This window comes from Boleophthalmus pectinirostris, unplaced genomic scaffold (assembly GCF_026225935.1).
Source record: "Boleophthalmus pectinirostris isolate CB_2022bp ecotype Guang Dong unplaced genomic scaffold, ASM2622593v1 HiC_scaffold_6, whole genome shotgun sequence".
In the NCBI taxonomy this organism is placed as follows: Eukaryota; Metazoa; Chordata; class Actinopteri; order Gobiiformes; family Gobiidae; genus Boleophthalmus; species Boleophthalmus pectinirostris.
Window position 1 is genome coordinate 5,978,051 of NW_026571447.1, and position 15,690 is coordinate 5,993,740.

Genomic DNA, 15,690 nt, shown 5'->3' on the forward strand with positions numbered 1-15,690 from the left:
ATTGTGAACATTAATAACAGATCAATCAAGCACCTTCTTTTCCAGAGGTCAGCTCCTGCTCGTATTAGCAGCAGGTTTGATTGACAGCTAATGTGCCTTGTTGCTCACAAATTAGCAGCTATAATGGCTAGCCTTGATTGACTTCATTCAAGCCTGATCTTCTCAGATCTGCAAAGCTAAACAGGCCTGGGCCTGGTTAGTGCTGATGTTAAAACACTTCATCCACACTAGTATCAATGTGCTGTGAGTGTTGGTGATGGTGGGAGGGGCCGATTGCACAGATTAGCAGCCTCGCTTCTGTCACTCTGCCCCAGGGCAGCTGTGTATGTTACCTCCACCAGTGTGGAGTGAATGACTAATGCTCTGCAACACGTCTTTGAGTGTCCAAATGTAATTATGATTAAATATAAATAAATAACACACATAATGATGCACCTGTCTGTTTCAGAGTGGCTACAGTTTCACACATCCCAGCAGGCCGCTCTAAAACCTTCATACTGGATGGAGCTGTGGAGGGGCAGTATGTGAACGTGCTCATCCCAGGGACAGACAAGTATTTGACCCTCTGTGAAGTGGAGGTCTATGGATACCAGCAAGAAGGTTGGATTCAGTTTTAGTTCTTTCTATTACATTATGCTTCATTCATGCTGATTTCATTAATGCTCTGTACAACGTCTTCTCCATCTGAGGAGTCACCAAACACAATTAGAATTTTTTTCAGGATTGTTGCATCACATGTAGAACCTCTGACCTGTTCAAAAGTATTTCTGCCGTCAGAACATGTTCATTACTACTGGGTGTCCACATTAACATATCTGGACATGTCGGTTACCTGCTAACTTAATTGTTTTACAGATTACTCCTGTTTGTCACAAGAGAGACAAGCTGGTTATAGCACTATGTTACATTACAAATCAGGTCTGTGAAGAGTCGCCCATGTTCGCATAAAGTGTTATTGAAATTCTAAGCAAGAAACACCTGTAATGAATGAACACTAGATGGATAGGATAATTGTCATACCATGAAACATTCCAGGCAAAGCAATAGCATCTCCATGGAGACAAGCATGTGGCGGACTCTGTACCAGAAAAGTTGCGCATCGCACCTTTAAATATTTATGGTAAATATCTATGCATGTCTTGTTTCAGGTGCACCACCTGAAGAAGCAGATGAACGACCTGTTTGAGAGGAGCATATGTGAGCTGATCATTCTCAACAAACTGAATCAGAGACACGTTCTTAATCGAGGTTGATATTCTAATAATTAATAATACACTTGGGTCTTTTTAGTGGAGACGTCTACAGCCAGTCCTCTGTCATTACAAACATGCAGTTTGGAGCAGAGTTCAGACTTTAGAGAAAGAAATTGGACAGTGTTTTGTGTTTGTGGTAATGCCAATGATTAAAGTCTGCATCATTTATAAGGTAAAAATTATGATTAATTAATGTGAGAAAAATAAAATTGTGATTAGTGAGTCATCATTAAAGAGCTTGTATTACTCTGTTTTCTGATCTATGTTATACTGTTGTTTCTTCATCAAAAACATACCTGGAGTTGTTTTGTTTCATTCATGTTTAATATATAAATTCTGCATATTTAGGATGAGTTTTTCTCTCAAATGGACTCCGTTCGCCCCTCTGACTTAAATCTGAAAGTTACACCAGTCTGTGTCAAGACAAGTTAAGCCCTGTGCGCACTGCGTTTGTGGTGACCCGAGCAATGCCCACAGACATCAGCCCAGTTTAAAGCAACGGGGAGAAGCACTGGATTTGATGACAGATTCTACATATATATATATATATATATATATATATATATATATATATATATATATATATATATATATATATATATATATATATATATATATATATATATATATATATATATATATATATACTGTATATATTAGGGCCCAACTGATATATTGGTTGGCCGATATTATTGACCGATATGGGCACCTGGAAACACATCGGCGATTGGCCGATCTTGCAGAAAATCTTGCCAATATTTCAACTGGTAGCAGTTGCCGTTTGTAGATGTTGAAACACTGAGCTACTAGTTGTTTGGCCGTTAGCTTGGACTGTGGGTATCGTAATAACTAGAGTCCGACCGATATATCGGCTGGCTGATATTATTGGCCGATATGGGCACCTGGAGACATATCGGCTATTGGCCGATATGCTTGCTGATATGGGCCGATATTTCACGTGGGCATGTTATACCTCGTTATAAAGCTTAGACTCTCTACATTATGTTCATTTAATCCAATTTACAGACAGATAAATGTCCTAATATGTGGCTCCGCACCAGTATTTATCTGCGGTGTAATTTGTCTGTGTGTGTGTCCGTACTGTCGATAAAACACACCTCCAGAGTCACGTCACTTCACTCACGTGTGTTTGTTTACACCCGCAGCGGTGCACAACACTGAGATTATTTTCTTTTTACGGACAATCGGCTTGAGTCTGGATTAAAAGGACTTTTATTAGTGCAGATTTGTGATGTGAGAAGGAGCCTGTGTGAGCGGTGAGTGTTGGAAATACATCGACTTTGAAGCTAGTTTTGGCAATTTGTTTTTAGCGATTAGCTGCTGTAGCTCCCGCACATAAACAGGCTGTTTTCTATTGGTCTATTGTAAAGTGACTGTATTGGTCGTATATTTGTTCCTGGACCTGCATTGATATGTGAATGAGCTGTGAATAGACGTGTGAATGATCCACATTTATGCATATAATTAATTACCGCGGCACGCACGTTTTTATGGCTAAAGGCTAATAGCGGTAGTTTATTTACTAGCTAGGAGTTATGGGTCGGTCGCGATCGAAGCGGCTCTTAGATCCGGCTCTTTGAAGCGAACAACGGGAGCATGTTTCTTATTGGGAGCCATGTTTTCTCTTTTTCTCACTTTTTCTCTTCAAGCCGCATGTAGACCCGTAGTTTGACAGCAGCAGCGGCTGAAAACGAAACTTTCAGAAATCTGCGTGTGCATACGATAAAAAAAAAAAAAAAGTGCATATTTGGCTGCAGTTCAGCATAAAATGAATAAACCAGGACTAATCTTGGGCTCGAGTGAGGGAGAGACCGAGTCCCGACTCTCAGTCCTGGTTCAGTTCTGGTTTAGTTCTGTTTTACACATGGTTTAAATCTGTTTTAGTCCTGGTTTAGTCCTTTTTCAGTCCTGGTTCAGTTTTGGTTTAGTCCTGCTTGCAACAAAACAATCAAGAGTCGCTTGGGAGCTGAAAGAGCCAGCTGCTTTAGTGAGCCGAGCCAAAAGAGCTGGTTCTCCAAAAAAAAAAAAGGAATACCCATCACTAGTAGCTAGAATGTGATGCAAAAATGCCATTAGGCCAATCTACTGTCTGTAAATATGACATAAAGAGTCAGAATAACAATAAATGTTGCCTAAATAAACCCAATTACTAGAGCCAAACCTAAGTTTTTTAAACAATTCAAGATTTACTGAATTTTTACATCACTAAATATATCAGCGATTATATCGGCTATCGGCAGCTCCAACTCCCATTATATCGGTTTCATATCGGCCACAACAAAATCCATATCGGTCGGGCTCTAGTAATAACCTCTTCTCATATTGTAATAACCACCTCTCCCACATCCTGTTCATGTAACCCTTCTGACTCGGGTTACGGTAGTAGTATCATCTCGCCCATTTCCTCTGTGTTCCAGTATCCCATTTTTCATCAAGGTGCTCTGGTTCCCCAGCACCTAATGCAGACCTTGTGTGGCCGGGCGACGTCTGTGCCGGCATCTCGTAAGTTTCATTGTCTCTCATCATTGTATGAGGTGGGCAGTAGCACAAAGGGACTTGCCCAAGGACCCACACTGGTTAGAATATGAAACATATAGCCTAATACAAAAAGGCTTTACTCATTTTTATCTAGGTCAAGTTAGGGAGTGCAGCACACTTGCCGCTACTGGACGTCACCCATATCAAATGAAGCTCGAATAATAGCAGTTACAGGGGACAATTTGGAGCCAGGCTCTATATTAGGAATAGGATTTTTTAAAAGACACAATCATGAAATAAAAACACCAGGATCATGCATAATGGGTTAATACGAGCATTTAAAGACCAAAATGTTGACGCTCACTGCAGCAGCTACAGACAGAAGTGCCACTATATTCTAATGTAAGTCAATGGAAGCGAGGGTCATAAAAAAAATAAACTATTCCCATGACATATTGTTGTTGTTTTTTTTATTTATTTTATTTTATTAATAAGTCAATGTTATTATTATTCGTAAGTCACAAAATAAAGGTGGATTTGACCATTATTGAACAATAATGAGGATATTTTAATGTTGATTGAGTGATCATGACTCTGAACAGTTTCAGCAGTTTAAGTCTCAACTTTAACAGCTAAAGTCTCAAGACTGTCACGACCCAGGCTTTGGGAAACACTGACAGCCTATTAAACTTAGTGCTCCCATATATCATAAGACATTTGAGCCGTTGCTAAACAATTGATCAGAGAATACTTCGGCCACAGAGGATATCATATATATATATATATACAGTGGGAAAATGTCCTAACTTATAGCTGTGGAAAACAGTCATGCATTTAAAAAAAGAGCATAGCCCGGCCTTCAGGAAAATATCAAATCTGAAACAGAGGCTACATGGGTCCTTTGTGTTTCATGCATTTTGTCATGTAGGCGATCTGTGGAGAACACCATATAGCCTAATTAAATAACCAATCAAAACACACATATGATGTGTCGGAATAGCAATACTAAAATGTGTCGGAATACCAGCATGTCTAAATAGTGGCATGTCGTAATGAAGGGATGTCAGAATAGGCGGTGAATCCCTGACATTAAATAGTGGTACCACCTTACAGGTGATTGTATAGCTAAAAAATACCTAGAAAAACAGGCATTCTGACTGTGAGCGGGGTTGCCTCTCCATAGATCTGGGGCGTCATTTATAAAGCTCATTTCAGCACAAATCCTTGCGTAGGCGCTCTTTACTCCAACCGCAGAATTTATGAAACTCATCCTAAGCACTGTGTTTTGCTTATATTTACGACAACTTGGGACCTGCTGTAAGCTCTACGCAAAGTCTGGAGACAAGGGGAAAAAGTGACACTTGTGGAGAGGAGCAGAAGTGAAGGTTGTTTGAGGAATCCAAGTATATAAAATAATTACATTCAGTTCTGTGCATTTAAGCAGAGGTTAGCCAAAACACGGAGATTATACATATATATTCTACATTTGAAACTTGTGCATGAGTGCAGCCACGTTCCTGGTGCAGCGCAGGGTCTCCTGCAGTCCATGACCATAGACTTTTATAGCTCAGTGTCTGTGACCCAAGACAGAGAGGATGAAATAATGATCGGACCTGAGAGAACGGACAGAGCCTGCTTGGATGACCGCAGACGAAAGGACCGCGCCAAGGCCAGGGCTCCGTTGCACACTGGGCGGCTCTGTGCTGCACGGGGCTTGTTGCAGCTGTCGCCCAATCACACTTCGCAGACACCCTGCTCTGTTGTTTCGGGGGTTCGCTCTCTCTCAAGTCAAAGATTAGTCCTGGTTTAGACCTGGTTTAGTCCTGGTTCTGCTACATATGCAGTTTGCTGCTTTAGCTGGACCGCTCTCTGACTGTCCAATCACAGGCTCTGATTCTGGTGACGCTGCCGTATGCCTGCTAGAAGGCCCTGGCGACACTAACTCAAAATATGATTGGTTGAAGCAACAGTTTCACGGGCATTTATTTAGTGTTCCAGGGCCTGTAGAATGGATTGTGAAGGCCTCAGGGACACTTCTTTGACTTTGACTCTGCCTATCAACAAGTGATGGCTGAAATGTGATTGGTCAAATGCTTTAATATGAAAATACACATCTGGAAGTAGCACAAGCATCGGAAAAGCTATGAAAGGAAGCGGACAGACCATTTGGAATTATTTAATAATAATATAATTAACTTTAGTCTGTGATTCAGAGATGTTTTTAGGCCAGCAGAGAAGGCCTCGCAGCCCCTGACGCCCCACCACTGGTATATTGTTGTATATAGTGTAAAGACCACTTAAGTCTTCACCGCTAATCTATTCATTCAGTTGGGGTGAAAGGCTTGTTTGTTAAAATTACTCTGTTGTGTCTGGTCCTTTATATTTAGGTGGCATCATTATTTTAGGCCATAACAGGCTGTTTATTGCGCCCTCCCCGGACGCACGGGATTTAAGGGGAGAAGGACGCGCGCACGGACACGCGCACATGTGTGACGTCACATGCCAACTGGGACACATGCCAGGAGCTGTCAGAACCGTGGGCTTGTCAGTTTGGAATATATCGCTGCATTTTTGGAATTATTGCGTTGCCAATCGTGCTGGATCTCGTCTCGCCACGGGAGCTACTGGACTGTGGGACAAAACCGGAGCGCGGGTGGCGTGAGTACCGCAGACTTCATTTGACTCACGTCACGCTGCCGCGCAGCTAGGGGGGAAAACTTTGGGAACTTTTGGGGGAAAGTTGCTCGGGACTGTTATGGTGAAGGGTGGTGGACATTTATCGAACTGTTTCTTTATTGTTTTGTTGCACTGGAGTTTGGGTTTTGAGTTTGGGTTTTGGGGATTGGGTACGCTCGAGTGCGGGGTGGTATTGTGTGTTAACGTGGCCAAACTCGTGTGTCTGGCAAGGCCAATAAAAGCCGGATAGGCCAACAGCAGTTCATTTTTGCATGTCCTTATTTCACCCCGCTGATATGAATGGATCCGCACGACCTTAATTTTGCGTTGTAGCTTTTCTCTTGTCGAGAACAGGTGATTTGTTACAATAGTATTGTTTATGAATGTATAATTCCTTTGTTTATTGCATATGTAATTTGAAGTACAGGTGGTACAAAATATTAATAGCAGTACATGAAAATACATTTGTGTTGCATTTATACGTCAAGTTCATGGATTTTCTTAAGAACTTATTTTCTTTTGTAAAATACATGAAACAGAAAATAAAGAAGATACCTGTGTATTTACTAAAGTATTAGTCATATACCAGAAGCAGTGCAGTTCAATGTAAGATGTTGTTTACTATATGTTGAGAGGAGCCGTTATGTTACTGTATTTACAGAAATAAAGTCACACTGTTACATTCAAATTCTGGCCTCTGCTTCACATGCGTTACACATTGTATCATGGTAATATATATATATATATATATATATATATATATATATATATATATATATATATATATATATATATATATATTTATATTTATTTATTTATTCATATATAGTTTGATCAGGTCCTGACACAATGTGCCATCGTTATTCCATGGAGTGACGCTGAGGACACTGTCTACTGCGCATTTATAAATTTTATATCCCATAACATTAAAGCGCAAAATAAAAACATGAATTCTGACTTTTTAGGTCTTGGAGACTTCATGATTGTTGTTTAAGATCATATTAGCAAATGGATTATATGTGTCAATCGGTGCCATTCTTCAAAGCACTATGCATGAGTTGTGTGGCTCTGGATGAAATAAATCAAAGGGTTTCTTGTCAAACTGTTGTGGTCTGCTCTTTATTTCACGGGGGGGGGGATTTAAATCTTTTACAGTGTATGAACGCGTATTGTGTATTACAGGCGGGTAGTAATTACACACGGGTGGGTCAGGACTAAACCAGGTCTAAACCAGGACTAATCTTGGAATTAAGAGAGAAAACGGCGAGCAGTTTGTCCGCAAAGCGCGATCGGGCAATTGCCGCGTTTAACTCCGTGAGGTGCGGAGCTGAGCCGGTCCTTTCTCCTGCGGTCACCTCCGAGCCCGTCCTGACGGTGAGTCCTCTTTCAGTTCTGGTTTAGTCCTGTTTTAGTCCTCGTTCAGTCGTGGATTAGTCCTCCTCTTCAGTCCTGGAATCAGTCCTGGTTTAGTCTTGGTTCAGTCCGTGGCATAGGCAGCGCAAACGTTTGATATAATCTCGGGTTAACGGGCAGGTGCGGTCCTGTACTGGGGGTCTCCAAAAATTGATTCGTGCGGGACTCTGCGCTGTTGGGCTCCATTACGGAATAAATTAATCTTCAGTTTGTTACATAAAGAAGGAGGAAAATAACACAAGGACGACAGCAGCAACAAGTTTTAAGAAGGAAGTAAAAAGGGTTGCACCTGTCCTGTCTATGAAAAGTGTATAAAGTGTGTTGAGGGGTTTTACAGCCTTAACACAGATGTAATAATTGTAAAATATAAAGTTGACTACTTCGCGGTTTTCACCTATCGTGGGTTATTTTTAGAACGTAACCCCCACGATAAACGCGGGACACTGTCCTCTCACCTCACAACCTGTGCACATGGACTCACACTTGTCCCGACCAGGACGGAAAATGGAGAATTTCTTGTACAAGTCATTGTTAAATGCACATTTCTGCTTCGGTATGTTGCAGACTGACCGACTGTTTGTGTCTCGCTCCTTCTGAGTCACAGACGCTACGAGAGACGCTCAGTTTAATGTCCCCAATGAACGGAACTGAAAACCAGATCTGTTATTTTTCATGTGTTCTGAATCTGTCGTGGCAATGTTGTAGCGCGTAGTGCGCTTCCTACATAAGTGTAAATACGAATATAATGCAGCCGAGCTCTTAACACGTCATATCCTGTGTTCTGTCCGGCCCTTCAGGCAAATTTTAGGACCCTATGTGGCCCGTGAGCCAAAAAGTTTGCCCACCCCTGGTCTAGAGGTAAGATCTTAAGACCGAGCCCAAGCCCGACCCGGGTCTAAAATGTCAATCATTACTTCGGGTCGGGTCGGGCTCGGGCTTCAAATAAATATATGTTTATAAAATGTATGCTAAAACGATGTGTGGATACTAAACTAAGGAATAGTTGTTATAAAATAAATAATATGGATAAAACAGAGAAGTAATGTAATGTAATTGCTATTTAACTACTAAACAGGATCCGCAGAGCCAGAGCTCTGCGCACGTGAACGCCCCCTCTTCATTTAATCATCTTCCCCTCCGCAAGTCTGCATCTATTTTGACCTGGTATCCCCAATATGGAGGAGCAAGAAGTTAAACTAAAGGCAGGAGAACTGAAAAGACAAACATGCACCGGTAAGAGTGAGGTGTGGAAAAGCTTCAAATTGATTGTTGAAAATGCTACAGAAACTTGCGTTGGCTTTGCTGAATGTCGTCAATGCGGCGCTTTGCTTTCATACGAGAGCAAAAAGACTGGCACCTCGACGCTGAGCACTGCTCCTCCTCCCGAGTCCTCACAAATAAAATATGACATTTCGGGTTTGCTTCGGACTCGGGCCTGCAAATCAAGTTAATTGGTCGGGCTCGGGCCGGGTCGGGTTTTAATACCCGCGGGCCGGGTCGGGTCGGGCTGGATTTTTTAGGCCCGATCTCACCTCTACCCTGGTCTAGACGAGCGCACCTCTGAGCTCATCCCGACAGGGAATCTTGATTCAGTTCTGGTTTACTCCTGGTTCAGTCCATGGCGTGTTTACTCTGCTAATGACTGTGGAGTGATGACAGTAAAGTCACGTCTGTGAATTTATATTCTTAATGAAGAAAGCCTAACCATTTCATTTCATTTTGTGATTCAAATTCTTGAAGTTGTAACTTTTCTATTCATATTCTGATGGCTGCTTCAGTTAGAATGTTTTTACCGTATTTTCCGGAGTATAAGTCGCACCAGCCAAAAAATGTGCAATGAAGAAGAAAAAAACATATATAAGTCGCACCGGACTATAAGTCGCACTTTTAGGGGAAAGTATTTGATAAAATCAGAGACCAGGAACCGACATTTCATCTTGAAAGGCAAGTTCTAGTAATAATAACAGAATAGAGAACAACAGACTGAATTGGCATTAATATTTAATTAATATATATATATATATTAAATATCTGAATAACTGTTAATATGTTACATATTAACAGTTATTCAGATAATTATAGCATAAACAACATAAGATAAGTTTACTAAACTCACGATCTCACTCCAAACCACTAAATCCATTGAATTCCTCATCCTCAGTGTCACTTCTGTGAAAACTGCGGAGATAAACTATAAATCCATGAGGTAAACAGAGCGTCGCTTCCTCTTCTGTGTAGCTGTCGTCAGACTCAGCATCAGTTCCTGTTAGAATTATTCTGGCCTTTTTGAATCCCAACAGGATGGTTGATTAATCCAGTGACTTCAGGAAAATTACATGGGGCACCCACCCGGTTGCTGTGTTCTTCATCCCCGCTGTCTGCCATTTAATCACAAGTTTCTCGCTCACTCCAAACCTTCTTTCTGCTGCTCAATTGCCATTTCGGCTGAATATTTCACTATTTGTAGCGAGACAGCGGCTATTTCTACAGGAGACATCCACAGTAGAGTGCGAAGTGACAGTGGTACAGGAGTAAAAGTAGTACTAGATACTGACATATGAACCTAGAGCCTCTCTCTCGGCTGTCAGTCTGAAAGTTTTAATATATAAGTCGCAGGACCACCCAAAACATGAAAAAAGTGCGACTTAAAGTCTGAAAGCTACAGTAATCTGTGCATGATTTTTTACAGGTATGGGCGGGTAACAGGTGAAATGTTAAAGGGTCCGGGCCACTGCTGGTTTAACTTTGATATAATCACGGGTTAATGGGCGGGTGTGGAGGTGTACTGTGCGGGTGTGGGTGGATGCGGGTCAAAAATGGACCCGTGCAGGACTGATACATACCCATGTTAAGGACAAAAAGCAAGTACAAAATGTGATGTGTGAAAACAGCAAGAAGATGTACAGGCTAGCCTAGCAGGAGCGTCTCTCCAATGAATTGAAACATTTAAATTTATGCGGGTGCAGCTCTACCTACGTTACGCGCGGCTGCAGCTCCTGGTGTGAATTCGGGGTAAAGCACAGATTTCAGGTTCAGTGCATGTGGTGGGTATTCTAAATTTGGAGTTTGTGTGATGCACGCCTCTCGTGGATACTAGTTTGTTTGTTTTTTATAAATGACGCCCCTGATCTGTTACTTGGTCTGGTTTAGACTCCATGGTGACAGAAAGACTTTCGTCATGAAACTGTTGCTTTGTTCGGAGTATTTCACAGTATGTTATTGAACCTTTCTATCTTCATGGAGACCAAACCAGACCAAGTTACAGGTCTGGGCCCTCATTTATAAAGCTCATTTCAGCATAAATTCTTGTATAGGTGCTCTTTACGCCAGACGCGGGATTTATGAAACTCGTCCTAAGCACCACACTTTGCTTATCTCTATGACAGCATGGGACTTGCTGTAAGCTCTACACAAAGTCTGAAGACACGAGGAAAAAGTGACACTTGTGGAGAGGAGCAGAAGTGAAGAGAGTTTGAGAAAGTGTTTGATCAGGAAAACATTAGAAAATCGACGTAACATTCAGTTTTGTGCATTTAAGTGTTTGGTTAGCCAAAACATGTTCCCGGTGCAGTGCAGGGTCTCCCGCAGTCCAGGACCATAGACTTCTACAGCTCACAGTCTGTGGCTGTGACCAACACAGAGAGGATGAACTAATGACCGGACCTAAGAGAAAACTCCTCCCTCGGACAGAGCACAGGAGCGAGGCTTTGGTTTAATAAAGCACTGGGATTAAACACAACTTCAACACATTTACTTTTGTCTTTACATACTGAGTGCCAGAGTGACCAGAGTCTGCGCACAACACAAAGCCCACTGTCCGAATCTGACGCGAACCCAAAATATTCTCTGCATTTTTTGTGTAATGGGGAACTCTTGCAAATCAGAGCTGCTCTCTGACAGTATGAAGAACACAATAATGTATGTCCCGACCCAGCCCCACGCACTCACGCAGGTCAGACCCAGACCCACACTCATGGAGGTCAGACCCACACTCACGGAGGTCAGACCCAGGCCCACACTCACGGAGGTCAGACCCAGGCCCACACTCACGGAGGTCAGACCCAGACCCACACTCACGGAGGTCAGACCCAGGCCCACACTCACAGAGGTCAGACCCAGGCCCACACTCACGGAGGTCAGACCCAGGCCCACGCACTCACAGAGGTCCGACCCAGGCCCACACTCAGGGAGGTCAGACCCAGACCTACACTAAGAGGTCAGACCCAGGCCTGCGCACTCACAGAGGTCAGACCCAGGCTCTCACTCACAGAGGTCAGACCCAGGCCCACACTCACAGAAGTCAGACCCAGGTCCACACTCACGGAGGTCAGACCCAGGCCCACGCACTCACAGAGGTCCGACCCAGACCTACACTAAGAGGTCAGACCCAGGCCCACACTCACAGAGGTCAGACCCAGCCCCACGTACTCACAGAGGTCTGACCCAGGCCCACACTCACAGAGGTCCGACCCAGGCCAGCACTCACAAAGGTCAGACCCAGGCCCACGCACTCAGAGGTCAGACCCAGGCCCGTGCACTCACAGAGGTCAGACCCAGGCCCACACTCACGGAGGTCCAACCCAGGCCCGCACTCACAAAGGTCCGAGCCAGGCCCACACTCACAGAGGTCAGACCCAGACCCACACTCACAGAGGTCAAACCCAGGCCCACACTCAGAGGTCAGACCCAGGCCTGCGCACTCACAGAGGTCAGACCCAGGCTCTCACTCACAGAGGTCAGACCCAGGCCCACACTCACAGAAGTCAGACCCAGGTCCACACTCACGGAGGTCAGACCCAGGCCCACGCACTCACAGAGGTCCGACCCAGACCTACACTAAGAGGTCAGACCCAGGCCCACACTCACAGAGGTCAGACCCAGCCCCACGTACTCACAGAGGTCAGACCCAGGCCCACACTCACGGAGGTCAAACCCAGGCCCACACTCAGAGGTCAGACCCAGGCCCCTGCACTCACAGAGGTCAGACCCAGGCCCCTGCACTCACAGAGGTCAGACCCAGGCTCTCACTCACAGAGGTCAGACCCAGGCCCACACTCACAGAAGTCAGACCCAGGTCCACACTCACGGAGGTCAGACCCAGGCCCCTGCACTCACAGAGGTCAGACCCAGGCCCCTGCACTCACAGAGATCAGACCCAGGCCCATGCAATCACGGAGGCGAGCAGAGTTTGGATGTCTCATGTGGTCTTTAATTGGCAGAATAACAGCGCCTGATATGAGTCTGATGTATTACCTGCTAAATCTGTGTCCACGTATCCTCGTAAGTAGTGATAAATCTCTTGAAAACTCACTGGCTTTACTGCAAAGATGTGCTGCCTAAATATTATGAAATATTATTAAATTAACAGTTGAGTTGTTGTTGTAACTCTTACTTTTGTATTTATTTGTAAAACCTTGTTTAAGGCTCTTTCAGTAGGAGACATGCACAGTAGAGCCAAGTGACAGTAGTACAGAAGTAATTGTAGTAGCAGATACTGACACACATGCCTAGAGCACCCTCTCACAGCTGTCAGAGTGAAAATTTGAATATATGTGTTACACCGGAGTATAAGTCACAGGAACACCCAAACCATGCAACTTATAGTCTGAAAAATACGGTATTACAATGGGTTTTATCAGTCAGTCGGTGAGCCCAGTGTCGGTAACTACACCAGAAGTTGTAATTGCATCTTTCCAAACGTCTTCCTGGTTGGTGACGTAGGCGTGAATAGAGCCAGTAAACTCCAGTGCATTGAGAACTCTGCTGCCTGCTTTCTCACCCACACATCCTCCAGTGAACACATCACCCCTGTCCTCAGAGATCTCCACTTTCTCCTCATCCCCCAGCGTATCCAATTCAAGCTCCTCACCATTGTGTACAAGTCCCTCCATAACCTGGCCCCCACCTGCCTCTCTGAGCTCCTCCACCACCACACCCAACCTCCTGTCTCACCAGACCAGGATTAAGCGCAAGACCTGAGGGGACAGGGCCTTCTCACCCTCTGGAACTCCCTGCCCAAACCCATCAGAGACTCATCTACACTCAAGATCTCCAAAAAAAGTCCTGAAAACTCACCTGTTCCAAACTGCCTTTAAATAACTGCATCTCCTGTTTATCTGTTTCTTTCATTTGTGTTTGTGTCTGTCTGGATCGATGTGAAACGTCTTTGAGTGTCATGAAAAGCGCTATACAAGTGTACAAGTATAATAATAATTATTAAATATTATATAACTGCTGTATGTTTGTGGTTTTAAGGTCAATGCTGCCACCTGCTGTTCAAAAGTAGAAAAGCATTTGATAGTGATGTCATTTTGAAAAGGGGCTTTTACCAAACTTCTACTATTCCATGCTAGAACCGTGTTAGCTGATATGCTGCCTGAAAAGTTCATGTAGTTTTGGCTGATGTAAATGAAATCACTGTCACATGCTGCTACAAACACAGGGGTAATGGATGAAGATCTCTAGTACCGCCCCCTACTGGTTCAAGCCTTAAAAGGCCCATTGTTACGTTCCTTTTGCTCGGGGAGAAGGGAAGTAACAATAAAAGAAACCAAGATGTTAAAGGTTTAACAAAAAACTTGTGGATTTATTATTTTACAGTGTAGGGAAGAGAGAGAGAAAAAAACACAAAGTGGTGCTGAAAATAAAAGGGATTTATACAAAAATAAACTACTAAACTAAGGAGCTCTAGATAAGTACAACATAAAAAAAAAACTTAACTAAAGTTTTACTACAAAAACAAAGTGCCTCAATGAAATAAATTAACAAAGGCAACAGCAAAAATGAGACAACCAAAATCAACCAAACAAAAGGCGAGTTTGCTGCAGGGATCCAGCCGCCCCGAGCAGGTGGCATCCACGGACTGGTGGTGGCCGAAGGGTGACTGGCCAATCCCCAGAGCGATCCGACACCAAGCCTCCGTCTGGAGCTCCCACGTTTTGGAGTACAGGGCTCGCGAACTGACTGCATAACACACAGAAAGAAAATAGAGAACAACAGGAGCATTAATAATAAACACCAAAGGGCTGAGGCCCGTAACACTCATATTGTGCTATTGTCTGATCTGTTCTAATGTTGTTTCTTCATCAAAAACATACCCAGAGCTGTTCTTTTTTTCATTCACACAAAAATATTTAAGCAGATATAATTTAGGCTTTACTAGACAAAAGGTAAAAAGTAGCTGCTAACTTGTCAATGACAACACAAGGTGGAACAGAGCATTTAGAGCTTTGGAGATGTAAACAGACTGAGGGAAATAAAACACAACTCCAGGTATGTTTCTGAGGATTTGACAACATTCTAACATGACTAAAAATGCGCAAAAGTCAATTTTGTGTTATATAGGACCTTTAAGGCTAATGGATAAAGTACAACTGTTAACCAGTTTAAATGATCAGTAAGAAAAACTACTGCAGCAAAACAATGCTAAGTTAACGACAACGGAGGTCAGCCCTATGCTCCCTTATTTCTAAGATTTTTCTTATTTCTAAGATTTTTCTTATTTTTAAGATTTTTCTCAACATTAAACTCTAATTCAAGTCATTTTTTAAATTTTTATGAAAGTTTTTACCACAACCTCTGTTGTCAACTGCTGCTGGAGAAGAGGTCAGGTGTGATGAACAACTTGGGAGAAATGGGGATAAATTCTGATGCAGACTGATAAAGGAAATGTGGGAACACAGGACCTAAAAAAAGAGGACGACATTGTGAGGTTCTACTCCCAAACACTTCTTTTACAAAGCACCGTGCTTTTTATTTTCTCTCTGTTATTATTCAGTTTAACTGTTGCCTGTTTCCTCAGCAGAAACATACACAGAAGTTTTGACCCAACACATGTTTATCACAGATT

General features: G+C 43.1%; 1 protein-coding gene across 2 annotated transcripts in view; it reads left to right on the top strand.

The window, feature by feature from the left end:
- LOC110170159 (uncharacterized) overlaps positions 1-1,512 on the top strand; it is a 9,151-nt gene extending 7,639 nt beyond the window's left edge. The window contains exons 6-8 of one of the 2 annotated variants that reach the window (XM_055164172.1): positions 449-600; positions 1,149-1,197; positions 1,291-1,512. In XM_055164172.1, the coding sequence (XP_055020147.1) occupies positions 449-600; positions 1,149-1,186 (190 nt within the window). In that variant the 3' untranslated portion in view covers positions 1,187-1,197; positions 1,291-1,512. Of the gene's footprint in view, positions 1-448; positions 601-1,148 lie in introns of both variants that reach the window. The other variant, XM_055164171.1, reaches the window with a different exon arrangement.
- Positions 1,513-15,690: the final 14,178 nt, after the last annotated feature.